Source organism: Sinocyclocheilus grahami, unplaced genomic scaffold, assembly GCF_001515645.1.
Source record: "Sinocyclocheilus grahami isolate Dianchi unplaced genomic scaffold, SAMN03320097.WGS_v1.1 scaffold212.1, whole genome shotgun sequence".
In the NCBI taxonomy this organism is placed as follows: Eukaryota; Metazoa; Chordata; class Actinopteri; order Cypriniformes; family Cyprinidae; genus Sinocyclocheilus; species Sinocyclocheilus grahami.
Window position 1 is genome coordinate 805,530 of NW_015505391.1, and position 16,205 is coordinate 821,734.

The 16,205-nt window shown below is 40.6% G+C and overlaps 1 protein-coding gene across 1 annotated transcript in view; it reads right to left on the minus strand.

Moving 5' to 3' along the window:
• Positions 1-16,205, minus strand: part of pik3r1 (phosphoinositide-3-kinase, regulatory subunit 1 (alpha)) — a 28,024-nt gene that overhangs the window by 6,124 nt on the left and 5,695 nt on the right. The window contains exons 3-7 of the mRNA XM_016286596.1: positions 7,443-7,538; positions 7,273-7,347; positions 5,619-5,750; positions 3,895-4,096; positions 3,725-3,807 (exon numbers count right to left, since the gene is read on the minus strand). Of these exons, the coding sequence (XP_016142082.1) occupies positions 3,725-3,807; positions 3,895-4,096; positions 5,619-5,750; positions 7,273-7,347; positions 7,443-7,538 (588 nt within the window). The remainder of the gene's footprint in view (positions 1-3,724; positions 3,808-3,894; positions 4,097-5,618; positions 5,751-7,272; positions 7,348-7,442; positions 7,539-16,205) is intronic.

A 16,205-nucleotide genomic window follows, 5' to 3' on the forward strand; every position in this document is an offset into this window, starting at 1 on the left:
CCTCCACCCCCCCCCCACTCCCACCACCACCTCATGCACACTCACTGTCTCTCCTTTGTTCGCTTCAGTCGCTATCGTCACTAAGCATTTTCTGCCTAGTGCAAAGTATGAAGCATGCACACAAAGATATTAAACTAGATAAACCTACAAGAATCTAACCAACAAATCATCCAATGCTCTGTGATACCTAAAGCAGATGCATCCTCTATGGAGAGACACTCACAATAATCTACGCAAGATAAATGTATCTGTCACCATAAGAACAAGTCAATAGCAAATGTTAAACCTGTTTTGAAACAAACGCTTGCATCCAACACCACGGACAGACCACTCACGCCTCAAATTAAGCCTGAAAAATGACACGTTTGAAATGCACCAACTTCAACAGTTACCTGGTGCATCTATTTCTATGTAAAACAGCAGGTCTGATCCAGCTCCTGTTCCAGTGTCAAGTCTCAGGCTCTCTAAATTTGCCATGCTTAATGGTGCGTTGCATATCCGGAAGGACTCGCAAACAGTTTTCTTGGCAAACCTCCTCTGAATGGATATAATAAATCCAGGTTCTTCTTGCTCATCGCTTTGAGATCAATTTTCGAAAAGCCTTGGAGAGTAGGGTCAGTGAAAGCCATTACATCACTTACCCCAGCCAATGGTGCATCAGGACTGTTGCTGGCCACTCCTGCCTCATCACCTGCTTCTATTTCTTCCAAGCCTGAGTGCAGTGATGTCACTGAAACAGCGCTTTGTCCATTCAAAAGTCACAATGCAAAATGTATCAAAAGTAAGATGTATCTGCTCCGAAGTATGTGATCCGGTCTTTTATCCGTGTGGAACAAACGTGTTGTCTAAGCTGTTTCAATGCTGTCAAACGCAGGGAGGTAAATCACAGACAAGGTGCACTGCAGCACAGCATCTTTCGAATGAGGAAAGGAACTGAAGCCTCACTGTCTTTCTCTGTCACCCTCTCCCTTCCTGTATCTGTGATGCAGCTTTGCAAAGCCCCGCCTCTGAGCAGAAGTGATCAGTATGGCCCCTCTGCTGGTAGGCAGAGCACTGATCGTTGCTGCAGCTGCACGTAGGCAGTCCCTACGTCAAAGACAAGGCCGGGTCAGGAGGCAGGCACGGCTTGCAAATACTTCTTATAATCCCCAAATGCGACTCACGGAGGACTGTAGGAGGGGAGAGATCAGCTATTTGAGCTTGAGAGGGTAACTGAAATAGCCGCAGTTCTAAGTAAGGTTAAAAACGGCCCGAGGAACGTGGACTATTGTCATGCTCAGCACTCTAAGAACAGGTCAGAAAGGCCCTTCAGCTGGTGTGCTTAACAGTCCCGCAGGTGGACAAGTGTAACAGAACGCTTCAAGGCACATCAACCGATAAAGCAGCATATATATATATAATAAACTTTCTGTTTTAAATTTAAGTTGACTTCTTGCGTTTTAAAGATATTCAATACCCTAAGTTTTTTTGAAGCCGATGAATAATACAACACATTCACCTCGCTTGTTCAGACATGCCAGTGTCAGTCAAACAAGTTAACCCACTTTTCGTAGCAGGTTGCACTTGTGCTAGTCTCGATGCACACAGGCAATAGCCAATCGCACAGTGGAGAAGCAAGGATATACAAGTCAGAGCTTTAGTGAAAGAGCCAGAACAGGACACAAAATAGGACATCTGAGAAGAGGCAGTATCATGCCCTCTGAAAAACCGGTTAACTCCCCAAAGCAATGACATGCTTCTTTACTTTTATGCATTTTTGTTTGCCTAACTGATTTTGAGAAAAGTAACTAGTCATTACACCAAGCTTCCTGAGACACCAAAACCACACACTTACATTGCAAGTTGTGCATGTTCAGCAGAAGTCAAGCAGCCATTTGTTCAGCAAGTCTGTCCGGAAAGCATTTCCTGTGTTCTTTTTATCATGTTCTTGGTAAATCCAAGAGACAGTCCTTTTGAAAAATATTCCCACTTGACAGGTGCAGGAGTCTAGAAGTCACTGTGGCAGTCTGAAGAAACCCAGCAAAATCCAAGTTGATAAAGAGAAGCTGAGTGCGACAGATTGAAACCGTAGAGCCCGAAGAACTAAAGCAGATCTAAGAGGGGTGGAGAATGACGCCCGCTCCAGGACGGCTGGGTTAATGATTGCTGGGGTTGCACTGCTGCTAACCAACTCTCTCTCTCGGCTCATTCACTCTGTCTGGCTCCAAGGGTTCAGTCTCATGATTAACTTGCTCAGGTTCGAATATTTGCTGAGCTGTGCACCCTTATGTTTTGGGAGGGGAATGAGGCACAGGCAGGAGGGGGCCGGGGGGGTGGAGTAAAGTCCTCGGAAGTGAACATTTGCAAGTGTGTGAGAATGCATGCAAGACAGAACAGCCGCCGTTGCAAGCGAACAAGAGAGCTCTGTGGAGCAGACCGCACTTCAATCCAACCCAATCCAAGTGGGCCTTTTACCACAAGCTTAAAATAGCCACCCAGTAACTAGGAACGTGCGCACACACGCACTCAAATTAAAACACACAGCCACAGCTACCCATCACCACATGCGCAGGAATCGTGTATGGGCAGGTCGGTAAGGCAACAAGTTCTAGTTAAAGGTGGCACTTGTGTGATTCGTGTTTGTGTAAAAGCTTGTAAAGGAGGTACAGGAAGAAATTGAGCTGCAATGAGGCAAGTATGCTTTTGAGTCAACCCAACCCAGCCTCCTGCAGGTGCAAATTACGGACAGCTGAGCTCGCTCCATGCCAGGGCAAGGTATAAATAGGCCCTAACAGGTAATAAAACATTTAAACAGTCACACAGCTCCAACTTGGGGCCCATGGCAGCCTGAGAGAGCTAGACGGATAAAGACAGGGAGAGAGACTTTACTAGTGCTATAAAAGCCCAACTAGACAACTGGTCTGTGCTCAGGGCAGCATACACACTGCAGAAGCGTCTCTGTGGTCTGTCCCATCTCTAAATGAACCTGACCCACAAAAGCAAGGGAGTGGAATGCAGATTTTTCGACAGAGCACTCCCAGACATTAAACATTCATATCAAAGTGCTATACTGCAGCCAAGACTACACACAAAGGGCACAGCTACTTATTATAAGAATAAAGATCATCAATGCTGTCTTCCTTTTGCTGCATAAAAACACATTGGACTGGACATCTCCCTTTTTAATATCTCTTTTCTGTACAGCAGTGCTTGCTTTTTGATCTGATGCACAAGTGTGCATCAGTCTGATCGGTGGACTACTAGTGACTAGCACTCACTATAAAGGTCAAGGTGGCTCATGCAGCAAACCCAGGTGCCGGTCCATTACATGCAATTTCTCAGTTACCTGCCTAATCTTCTTCCCAATGTTGCCAGCCCTCCATCTACTTGGATACATTATATAAAGGTGCATGTGTGAGACATTGAGCCAAGGTACTCAGTACTTGGCTCAATGTTTGGACAATATTGGTTTGAATCCAGCTCGCTATCACTATCCTTTTCCCCCACCGTTGTCTTTTGTCCTAACTAAAAGAATAAAAGTAGCATGTATACACTGTATGCAAACCCTTAGAGCAGTGTTTCTCAAACTCAAGGCTGCCTTTCTCTATTTAAATACGATGCCAAGTTTAAAGTTTCACATATTTTTTTTACCATTTTAATTAGGATTGTTAATTTAGCTAAATGACTTATTGGTTGAGAACCATTGCCTTAGAGTGGTTTGTAATCAACATAATAGTATATTTACCTGGTGCCGCCTGAATGTCACTCCATTCGCTGGTCACCAGGACTTCAATTATCCTAATGTGTGCCTCTGGGCTGGGCTCACAGCTGGGAAGGGAAATGAAACATCAGGTTTTTTTGCTAACAAGCTAGCTGACAACAATGTGATTCATTAGCATATGTGTGAGGATGTACCTGGTGGGCTGTTGTCTGAAGAGTGTCGGGCTGAAGATCTCAGCGAGGGCACGAGCACTAAGCAGGTTGGCCGCTGAGGCCTGGCATACACGGGAGAAGTGGCGCAGCAAGCTCTGCAGGGTTAGCCAGTACTGCGGAGGAAGTGCAGAGGAGCTGGCAACCAGCCGCAGGTGATGTGCACATTCGTCTGTACCCTGCACTTCTGAAGAGACAGAGAGATAGAAGAGCATTTGAAAAAAGGCTTTTCTCACACCCACATTCATACACTTTATAGTGAGCTAAACATACCAATAATCAGCGAGGACATATGCAAAAAAAAAAGTGAACATGCAGTTGTGTGGAAAATTGCGCTCAGCGTGCAACTAACCACACAAGATTGTAAGTGAGACAACGAGAGATAGAAGAGCATTTGAAAAAAGGCTTTTCTCACACCCACATTCATACACTTTATAGTGAGCTAAACATACCAATAATCAGCGAGGACATATGCAAAAAAAAAGTGAACATGCAGTTGTGTGGAAAATTGCGCTCAGCGTGCAACTAACCACACAAGATTGTAAGTGAGACAATGACAGAGTGAGTAATGTACACTGAGAAGTGATTGGTTGCCAGTGCTGATGTCGCAGATAAGTTTCAGGTTTGCTTTAGGTCTATTAACCACAGATATCCTGTTTCCAGCCACGTGACTGACACTACCCAAAAGAGTAATGCAAAGCGAAAAAAAAGGTTCTCTCTAAAACTGGATACATGCTAGTTTACACCGGCTACAGTTTGTTCAGCACAAGGACAGAACGTTCAGTCACACAGCGAGGGCAGATAAAGTTAACACCCTTAAGCCAACCACCAATACAACACCTGGAATACTTTTTGCTGGAGAATCGGCTGGTGTTTGTAGACACAAGTGTTGGAATGTGTACTAATAAAAGCATGCGCTGTGATGATACAACCACACGATCTTGTTAGAGGAGTCTGCACTTCTGCTTTTAGAATTTCATGGGACTGTGCAAAACTTTCTTCTTTTATGAGGACTCCTTGTATTACTTTATTACCATTGTAGGAGGCTCACCATCTGGCTAACACACATCAGAACAATAGCACCACCCTGTGGCTCTAATAATGAAATGAGATCAACAAAAATGGTCTGATTATTCCATGTATCCTTTGGTTTTAAGGCCTTTAAGTTTAATTTGAAGGACCACAGGAGTTCTGCGTCACATCAGAGATTGGACATATAATGAACCAGACCACTCATGAAAAATTAACAGGAGATATAACTCTGAACATGACAGCTGAAAAGAAGTCCTATACATTTCATCTGAAATAACTGAAAGCCCTTACTCGAAATTGTGCATTAGCAGGACAAGCCTGATTAAAATCCTTTAAAATATAAATATTTTAGCCTGATTTGAGCTAAAGAAGATTGTTTCTGTGATATTTTTTGGTGATTTCTGTGTTACCAAAAACCGATCCTGTAACATAAGAGCTGTACTTACATAGCTAAAACATTGAAATGAACCAGTTTAAAAATGACTTAAGCCACAGCATTTCATGGCAGTTTAATTATTACTTTAGGGGCAAGCTGAGAATTGGCAACTCATCCCACTGTAAATCCAATGATTCACATGGCTGTATTAATATGGATTATTATTACATCATAAAAATCCTCTGAGAGTTGTAGGGCTGTTGATCTAATGCTGATATGCAGTAATCCTATGGAAACCCACCTTGAGCGATGCGTATCATCTCACTGTAGACCACAGAGGGAACGACTGGCTGAGGTAGATCTTCAAGATACCTCCTCAGACCATCACACAACATCTGTAGGTCCATCTGATCAAGCTCCACCGAGGCAGGGTCTGATTTAAAGAACACAGACATCAGTGAGCCAGGAAGAGCAATACATCTTTTTGATCGATTGATTTTTGTCTTAACCAGCTTTAGCTACGATAACCGACAAGACATTTCTATTTCTATTTGTAGTATGCTGAAAATATGAGTGGTGCCCAGTGCAACAATTCTAGCTTGTTCTGGGTGGTTGCCAGGATGTTGAAATGTGGTTTCTAAAAGGATTCTGAGTAGCTGGTAGAAGCTGCTACATTATATGGTTGCTAGGGCGTCCTGGGTCAAAATCCATTGCCAAGACTAAAGCCCCATTCCACCACATGAACTTAACCCAGGAACTAGGGACTTTGGGCTGGTACTCAATGCGTTTCCACCACAGGAACCAGGATCTAAATAAAGTTCAGGGTAAAAAATTGCCCCTCAGAAAGTCTCTGCTTGCGAGGTAGTACTTTTTCCAAAGGTCCGGAACTTTCGGGGGCGGGACTTGGGTGCTAAACATGCTGATTGGTTGAGTTCACGCAGCATTGTGATTTCAACCGCCATTTATTCGGATAATTTTCAAAATATTACCGTTATTGTGTCATGAAATGTAGTTTTAAAAGTGTTTCAGGCGAGAGTGTAGTTGTTTAAAACTCAAATCTGCTGTTTATTTCTAAAGACAGCTCTTATTTAAAAATGTGTTTCGCTGATTTCGGAGATGATCAGCTCCACGCGATCACCGGACGGCTCCGTGCTCATGTTTCCCGACGAGAGCAGTCTCGACTCGGCTAGTCCTTCGGACATTTGCCGCTGGCTCTGTCTCTTTAGTGGTTAAACATAAAATATAATTTGTTTTGGATACATCTAACAGGTAATTTTTGGTCTTTATTCAATGTGTTCACAGTGGTGTTTGATATCATATTTTGTCTTATTGTAAATATACAGTTATCAAGTACGCTGCTGTTTGCAGAATTAACGTCGTCCCGTCCGCGGGAGTTCCCACTCCCGAGTCGAACTCGCAAAGTCCGAACTACCGAGGATGCAAGTCCGAAATTGGCGTACTTTGTATTGAGAAATGCGCGCAGACCTACGTCTCAAGACTATTTGCCTATTCGTCACGGTACTTTAGACTGCACTGAAAACGCAGACAGCAACAGTTCTGGGGGAAAAAAGTTCCTGGGACTAATTTCGGTGGAAAAGCGGCTTAAGTGACAATCTGGTCTCCAGAGAGGTTCAGAGCCCCTTCAGTGTAAGAATTTTACCGCATTTTATCATTTGCTGGTGAAAATTGTAAATCTGACTAAAAATACAACTGACAGAACACCTCTTCTTAAGGAGCCACATGTCTGTAGCACAAATTGTGCGAGATGAGCTGTCAATTGTATTACTTCAGATTGCAGTTTTTGAAAAAGAAGCAATAGTGATATCAAGCTGTGCCGGTTAAAGGCTGTGATTTTGCTGCAGTTTTGCGCTCAGCATGGACTGTAAAGCATTTGTCACATCGCACCAGTTTACAACAGCTGACAGGAACAACAGCTAATAGAATGTGTCACTCACCACTATCAAAGCATTGTCTGACATCCAGCCCTCCACCAGCAGTGAAGTTTCTGTAGAGCGTAGGGTTGTCTAGACCTGTAGAGTTTTTAAATGCAAGTTAACACATGTAGAAAATGCAATAATTACGGCGTACACACGACAAAGAAATATGTATGATGGCTTCTATTCACCTTTCCTCTCGATGGCCTCGAGGAGCTTGAGCAGCACAGGCGGAGCTATCTCTGGAGGAGTGAACTGCTCCGTCAGGTCTAACAGAGTGCTCGAGCCTAGAGGAGAGAAAGTTGAACGCTCACATCAAAAAGCCGCCAGGTGCCTTTGAACAACTACTAGCTTTTCATTAAGCACCAAACGCCATAATTTCAAAGCCTCCAAGGAAAACAAGAACTTTACACCATGACCCACCCCACAGTCACTGCGCGCTTAGATCAATAATCGCCTTCATGTATTTATGTGGTGCAGTAAGAAGCACATTTGGACGGCACATCTAAGTGTGGCCGGGGCGGGGGGTTCAGGGCTGATGCTGACCTGTAGGATATGTTTAAGTGTGCAGTGAAGGTGAACAAGAAGGCTAAAGCAAACAGACTGCAATACTCAGCTGCTGGTGAAGGGAGGAGGGTTACTGAGGTACAGGCATGAAAGGGCTGTGGGACTGGCTTGAGCTTTATTTGGATTCGCTGCACAGCATTTTAAAAGGCTTGGATTTCTAAAAGACTTGACTGTTAGCAGCATCCGAGGCCGCAGATCCAAACACAGCAGATCATGAATGGATTCCCTTTAGTGAGTCTTTTTTATAGAGGTATCAAGAGTATCTTTACAGTTTGCAGAGTTTCTTAGAAGGAGTGGCTCAAAAATGGTAAAAAAAACAACAACCACACATAAGGAAACGAGGCTTTAAGCCATTAGAAATAATAGTCTTGTTTAGTCTCAAGGCTCTGGGACTTTTTTTTTTTTTGCTAGCCTGGGAGATAGGCAAAGAACGTTGTAGTGCTCATATCACACCCCTTTCTCTTGAATTTGAAAGACAACAGCCGTCTGGGGTCCATTACTGGCAAAGCAACATCGAGCATAATGAGAGTTATTCATTTTCTGAGAACTGCTGAACTCGAGGCAAGGAGAGTGAACGACAGATTCCTCATATAGAAATTTGGAGCACAGTGTCACTTTGGTAACCTTGTGCCCAGACAGACACCTTATCCAGCCCGCTGCTTCTTAGAATCCAGATTCAAAGCTCTGGGGCTAATTTTACCGTAGCTCAAAATGTTCTGGTCAAAGTTGACAAATATGGTCTTTGAATTTAACAGACATCCCTACATTTCCCACATATGTTTGGTGAAATAGCTAAGTCACTATGCCGTCATGAGATTGAGACTGGTTCAGTGAGTAACACTATAGTGGTCTGGAATCACAACATAAATAAAATAAATAAGTGTCATTACACACACCCCATTTCACAGTAGTACTGTATATTCCAAGAGTCTTGTGTTTATTTACATGTGTTGGATGGGCATTTCCATGGAGACGCGAGAGGGTAGGGGGGGATTGAGTTGCTTCCTCGTAACTTGGGGTGACCTGATAGCACTGGCCTTTTACGCGGCTAGATAGAATGACGTTCAGGATTGATGATAGTGGAATAGTCCAAATGTTTTGTCCCTGAGAGACCTTCTCCAAGATCTTTGTGTATCTAAAGAGGAACTGGACTTTAGTTCTTAGGTTTTGACCACGCAAAATGCATCGCGGCAGTTGGTTGCTCACAGGTCAAAAGAGCCCATCCTAAAGTTTCGGCCTGGGTGTGTTCTTCAGTGTAATTATTATTATTAAAAATTATTATTCGTTGAAAAGTTTAAGTCTGCCCACTCTCTGTAACGAGCTGTGTGACGTGTTACATGCAAAGTATAAGCAAGGGACACTAAGAACTAGGCAGTCCAGCAAGAGTGGATGCACTGTGCCGTGAACTCACGCAATATTATACTCATGCCAAGCTCATCAACCCACTGTGAGTAGCAAAATTGGGAACTTAGCGAGTGCGTGTTCCTGTGAACAATGCTCTAGAAAGATCACCTTCTGTTTCCAACTACTAGGCTTAATTTATCCAAGCTGTGCAGTTGAGAACACGCAATCAACCGGGAAATGGAAACAATTTAAGATGCATTCACGACATGCAAGGGCTGTAAGACTTTACGGGTAAAGTGTAAACATTAGCAACAGTGGTGCGTGAAAAACAGCTTAAAATGCCTCTAGTTCGATGCAAGCAAATTAAACAAACAAAAAACAGAGAAAGTAGCCCAGCTCAGATTCCGAAAGCCAATCAGGAGGGCTGCAGATTCTGGTTGCCATAGCAACTTTTGGAAAAGGGAGTCCGTGTGCAAGACTGAACATGCGTAGTTTCTGAATGTGTGGCGGTCCTGTTGTTGCTATGCCATGGGATGCAAGGAAAGGGACCCCAGGTTAAATAGGGAAAAGCAGCTGCCTGGATTTTGTGGAACAAAGAAAGTGCACACGGTGCTATAAAGACAGTTTCCTCAGCAGCTAATTTTAGGGGTCTACTCATTTATCTAGCATTTCCATTACTGACTAGTTCTTCTTCTAAATGTCATTCTAGCAAACCACTAAATGAATATCACATTTCCTCCAGGGATCAATAAAGAACATTTAAGTGCCTAAACCTGCTTTTGAAGAACCAATTTAACTGCTATCAGTCATCAAGGTGTAGCAGAAAGAAGTGTTTCCATTAGAGTCATAAGCTGCTCTGGTTACTGTGAATATTTGTGTTGTGTATGTAAAAATGGTCCTTCGATGTGTGTTTTTTTTTTGGGAAAAAAACTCTGATTATTCTTCAAAATTCATCCTTTTGGTGTGCCCCACCCTCCCCCATTTAATATCTCTAGTAAAACATTGTTAAGTCATCAATTTTTTATTCATTAAATCTTCAGTAACAGTAAGACGGAATGAAAGAAATAAGCTACCAAAATAGGTGAATTTTATTACAATTATATCAATGAGGAAACTTTTGTGTTGTTGTTGAGTTGGCCTATTGGTTAAGAGCTCAAGACAGCTCAAATCATCAGAAGAAAGAAGTTTTCAAACAACCCACTTCTCAACAGAAAAACATAAGACAAAAAGGCACTTGTGCTGATGTTTTGAAACATCTACTGTAATAGCAATGTGAGATATTACAGTGATGAACGCTCAATGTAAAAGCAGAAGGGCCGGGTGTGAAAATGCCTGATCCTCACACATCAAACGATCACAGCACACAAGATATATCTGAGGCTACTAATTCAGGGTTATGCAGAAAAATAATGCTGTGACACAGATGGGCTATTTCCGTTTTCAATCTTCATGCCCTGAAAACAGCACAAATTCATTGTGATCTTACATGAAGATACGTTCTTTGTTTTGTCCTGTTGCTTTAAGGGCTTGTAACAATCTCAAACCCCTGGAGTGAAAATCCTTTTATTTCTTTTAATGATTTCAGTGTTTATGTTTTAGCTTGCATGCAGGGTTTGGCTGTTCAGTGCCCGTTCACTGATGGCAAATCAAGATTATATCAGTCAACACTCCTGCTGCAGACCTGCTGGGAATAATGAAAATCAACTACACATCTAAGGTTAGACCTTATACTACATAATAATATTGTATAATTTGGAAGAGTAAAATGTTGTGATGTCCAATTCATTAACAAATCAGTTTGCAAAGCTTATGTAAATCACCGTTCTGTAAGGGAGAACTTTGCTTATGAGTAAATATATGGCTATAATATGTCAGAATTATAATCATTGCAGTTGAAGTCAAAATAAATACATTAAATTAAATCTTTGAAACAAATCGCAATTAACTGGTGACCAGTCACAAGACAATGATAAAAAAAAAATCCTTAAACATGTAAATTGTACCCTTGATTTTGCTGAAACAAAGGGCATTTTACATCAACTACCCACTAAAAACCTGTAAGGAAAATCTTCAATCCATCCAAAGGAATTGAATTACTAAAATGAACTTGAATTTGGATTTCGGCTCTACTACATGGGCTTGGAAAAAGGCTCTACATGTGCGGTGTTCTCTCCCGCCACTGATGTTTAGTTTGTATTGCATACAAACACTTCCATGTCTCCTCACATATCCAACACCAACGATAAACCGCTGGTAACATTATACAATTTTAATACACTTTTAACCCAGAGGCTTCGACAGATATGATCGCTTATGACTGTTTTGCAACGCAGAACTTTATCCTACAGAAAAAGCCACAAAGAGTTTTTCTTGCTTTAAAACATAGTGGATGTGTAATGGCCATTCCATATTCTGGCAAACGCGGTCAACTGGATCAGCACAAGTTTTCTTTTTGCTAGAGCACTTTTCCGCTGCCTACTGCACCAGCACTTATGAGATGATTGTACCGATTCGTCATGATGCTAAATGTGGCGACCGGGCACAAACTGTTCAAGCAAAGCCACAGGAACGTGCACAATTATGCCCACGGCCACAAACCAGTCCTGCCCCGGTTACAACCACCATGATCTAATGAGTACCATTACCATGCATAGGAACAACGTCTTTAGCAGAGAAAGAAACCTGAAGAGATAGCAGGACGCACCTCACAAATTTGTTTGAGAAAATGTCCTGTGCAGCATTCTAGACAAAGTTGGTCACTTTAGAAGATATAATTTTAATTTGTTCAGGGTTTCCCATACATTGATTTATTTGTGGCGGCCCACCACAATATCAACACTGACTGCCACTAAGAGATTTTCCAAATGGCTTTGACTTCATTGAATAAACATGAGCACTGCACGTTTCACATTCAAAACACGGCATGGGTGTTTTTATATAAATGTATCTTTTTTTTGAAGGGAACCGATTGTCTTCAGAAAAGTTTTGATGTCATTTTCATTTAATCTTTCCTATAATGCCTGATTAAAGTAGCGTTTGATTACAGCAGTTACCAGGGAAACCGCTATTTCTGCCGCTCCAAAAGTGCCTCCTGCTGGCAGAGAATGAATTTGCACTTTCAATAAGCCCGTCTGCTATTTTATATTTACATTATATTAGGGCTGCAGGATTATGACAGAAATGATAATTGTCGATTATTCCTTTGAAATTGTAATTGCGATTATTAATTACGATTGAATGATGTTTACACCTTTGTTTGAAGCAACTGCATGCCATATTTTTTTTAAATGAAAATAAACAAGCTGAAAACACTAACTGAAAAACTTTATTGCTTTTCTACAGTATTAAACCTCAAATGTCAACTACACATGGGATTGGTTTCTTCTTTAAATAAAAAAGTAAAAATATGCATGGTATTATAATGTTATACTAAGACTAAAATTAAAACAATGGAAAAACCCTTAAGATAACATGTAGAAAGAAAAAAAGCATCTTAAGCATGCAGAATAAAATAAGTGGACTTTGAACGATTAATTGCTGCGTTGAACGATTACAGTGGGGCAAAAAAGTATTTAGTCAGCCACCAATTGTGCAAGTTCTCCCACTTAAAAAGATGAGAGAGGCCTGTAATTTTCATCATAGGTATACCTCAACTATGAGAGACAAAATGAGAAGAAAAAAATCCAGAAAATCACATTGTAGGATTTTTAAAGAATTAATATGATGAAAATTACAGGCCTCTCTCATCTTTTTAAGTGGGAGAACTTGCACAATTGGTGGCTGACTAAATACTTTTTTTCCCCACTGTATGTAACGGTGGCAACCCTAATTGTAATCACGATTAGGCATTCGATTAATTGTGCAGCCCTACATTATAAACATATAAGTGCCGCCACACATAGAGTGTAAGTCTGTGGGAAACACTGTTTTTTAATTTTTTTTTTTACATTAGACTATATTACTATAATGCTAAATGTGGACAATAAAAGAATAATATATGCAATAATATATAGGCCTACATCTATCGTGATACTTCAAGATACCTAAAAAGATACATAATAGTATCTAAACAAATACATTATTAAATTAAAATAAATGTATTAAATTAAAATTATATATATATATAAAAAAACAATTTTTTGGGGGTACCTTGCCATTTTTATTGGTTTACCGCTTGGTTAGGGGATGTGCACATTCTTTATAAAACCCAGCAAGAATTCTCCTTCAAAGAGCTGCACCATTCAGCAGATGTTCAATCGAGCACTGAAGAGGCCCCCGAAAAGGAGAGAAGCACATCATCTCAAACACCAACAATGCCTTCCCCCAACCAGCTCTCACTTTCAGTTAACTGCCACAGCTCTCCCTGACAGTTTCACACATACTGCATTTTTCAAATAAACCAACACAACAACCACAATAGAGCTGTATATAAGACAGCATCTCAAAACTGAACACACAGACTGCATCCCTTTCGCAAAATCGCACGCTAAAAGACTGCCATATCTCATGAAGCACAGAAATGCGGGCCTTGCATGTACTTATATGTACTAACCAGTAACAAGTTTTGGTCCAACCGTGCACAAAGTTCGATCACATCTACTTTAATTAGCAGAGGAAAGAGAGAATCCTGAACTGCAGAATACTGGAACAGGCCGTACTGAATGTTTTATTACTAAAACATTTTTTACATAACACAAGATGTTACATTCAAAAATATCAAGTAGATGAACGTTTAATTTATTATTTTATACATGATGAGTCTTAAACATAACGCTTGTGACGGAACATAAAAAAAACAAAAATAAAACACCTAACAGCTTTAAGCACAGCACTGTTAAAAATATCAAAGGTAAAATAAAAATATTAGCACAAATCAGTTTTTGGATGACTAGTCCACTGTTGTGACCAGTGTAGCTTAATAAATATGAAAAAATGACTAAATAAATGAATTAAATAATATGTTGGTCATTGAAAAAAAAAAAAAAAAAAACATTCGACCACTATAGAAGTCAATGTGAAACAGACGTTGTAATCATCTTCCCTATTGTGAGGTATACCTTAGTGAAACGGATTCTTGAATGAGAAAAACAAAAAAAAACAATGTAGGGCGGTCCTTGATCCTTCGGGAATTGATTGGATCGTTTGACTGTTGTCGTCTGCTACTGCTGTGATCTCATGTGAATGATAAGCTGTCCCACCTTCGCACCACACATTATCAGAGAAGAGATGTCGTTGCAAGAGGGAGGGCAAGTTACTTTTTTAGTTTTACTTAGGTTATTATTATTATTATTTTTTTTAAAATGATGTACATGGATGAATGATTTATAATAAGCACTGCAATATTACAAATAAAAATAGTAAATTTTGATTTTGTGGGAACCAAGTATGCTGGAAAGTACGTACTGTATGTATACCAGCTACTATCTAAAGAAGAACTCTAAGTACAGAAGAAGTCAAAGCCATAAAAGCTCTCATTCCCTGTTTGGAGTCACGCACAGAAAAATGTTACGTCCAAATTGGAACCTAAGTGAAGGAAAAACTGAGTTATTTAGCAAGAATGGCTTAACTTAACAAATAAAACAAGAAATAGCTGGGCTGGGCACATACGGATCCTCTCACTCCAGAGGCCCACAGAAAGGAGCATGTTAGTGTTAAAAAAGAAAAGAAAAGAAAAAGCCTGGGAGCCAGAGCGGACTGGAATTCCACATCTGCTGTTCTCTGAAGCGAGCCCCTGAGAGAGAGAGAGAATGCTAGAGGCCCAAAGCTCAACACTCCCCCTTAATATCCTCTGTCAGATCCGACCCCAGAAGAATAGTCCAAAAATTCAAAGAGGAAGATGGAGAAATAAGAGAGCTAGGGAGGAGATAGAACGAGAAAAATCTGGAAGACCATTCAGTAGCGGCTAATAAATCTGAAACACAGGGAGGCAATGAGAAGTGAAACCTGGGTGCCTTAAATACACAATACATTCACACTGATCTCAGTTCTGCCATTTAACAGTATGGATGGGACCCCATTTAGAGAAAACACCATCATGGCAACACTAAAATAATGAAAAATAAATGCTCAGCTGGCACTGGAGTTTCACCATTTTCTAATTGGATTTTTTTCTATATATATATATATATATATAGTGTTGTCACGGTACCAAAATTTCAGTATTTGGTACCAATACCAGTGAAAATCCACGGTTCTCTGTACCAATTTCAGTACCATAGCAAAACATAAAAACATGCTAATTAAATTTTTTTACTATGCTGTCATTTAATCCAAACGGTGTACATACTTAATTTTAAAGGCCTTTTGAAAACCTAGAGCTATTCAGCCAAGAATAACAACTAAGTTAGCGAAAAAAAAAAGAAGCTCATAACTGCTTTTCTGACTAATATGACACAATGTTAACCATCTGTACATTCTCTAACACGCATATTTTAGATTCACAATTCCTTTAAAGCCTCTGGTGTGTAAAAATAGTAAATATCATCATGTCTTCCTGTTCTTTTACCCTAATAAAAGTTATAGGAGCATTAAACAAGCCTAAAGAAACTTCATTCTAATGCTCATTATATTAGCGTTATCCGCGCTAATGCTAACGATTAACTACTCTAATAACAGCGTTCATTTCAATCCGACATTCAAATTAAAATATTGAATAATATTCATAACAGAAGCGGTGTTTCCCACAGACTTGCACTCTATTTGTAGCGGCATATATATGCAAATTCATTCTCTGCCAGCAGGAGGCGCTTGTAGAGCAGGAGAGATAGACGTTTCCCCGGTAACGCTGTACACAAAGCAGCGCTCAGCTCACAAATGCTGCTATATCAGACATTACATGCAAGATGAAATGAAAATGACATCCATAATTTTCTGAAGACAGTCGGTTTCCTTCAGAAACACAGTGATATAACAACACCCGCACCGGGTTTCGACTTTGACACGTGCAGTGCTCATGTTTATTCAACGAAGTCAAAGCCTTTTGATATTGGTCAGTTTTGATATTGTGGAGGGCCGCCACAAATAAATCAATGTATGGGAAACAC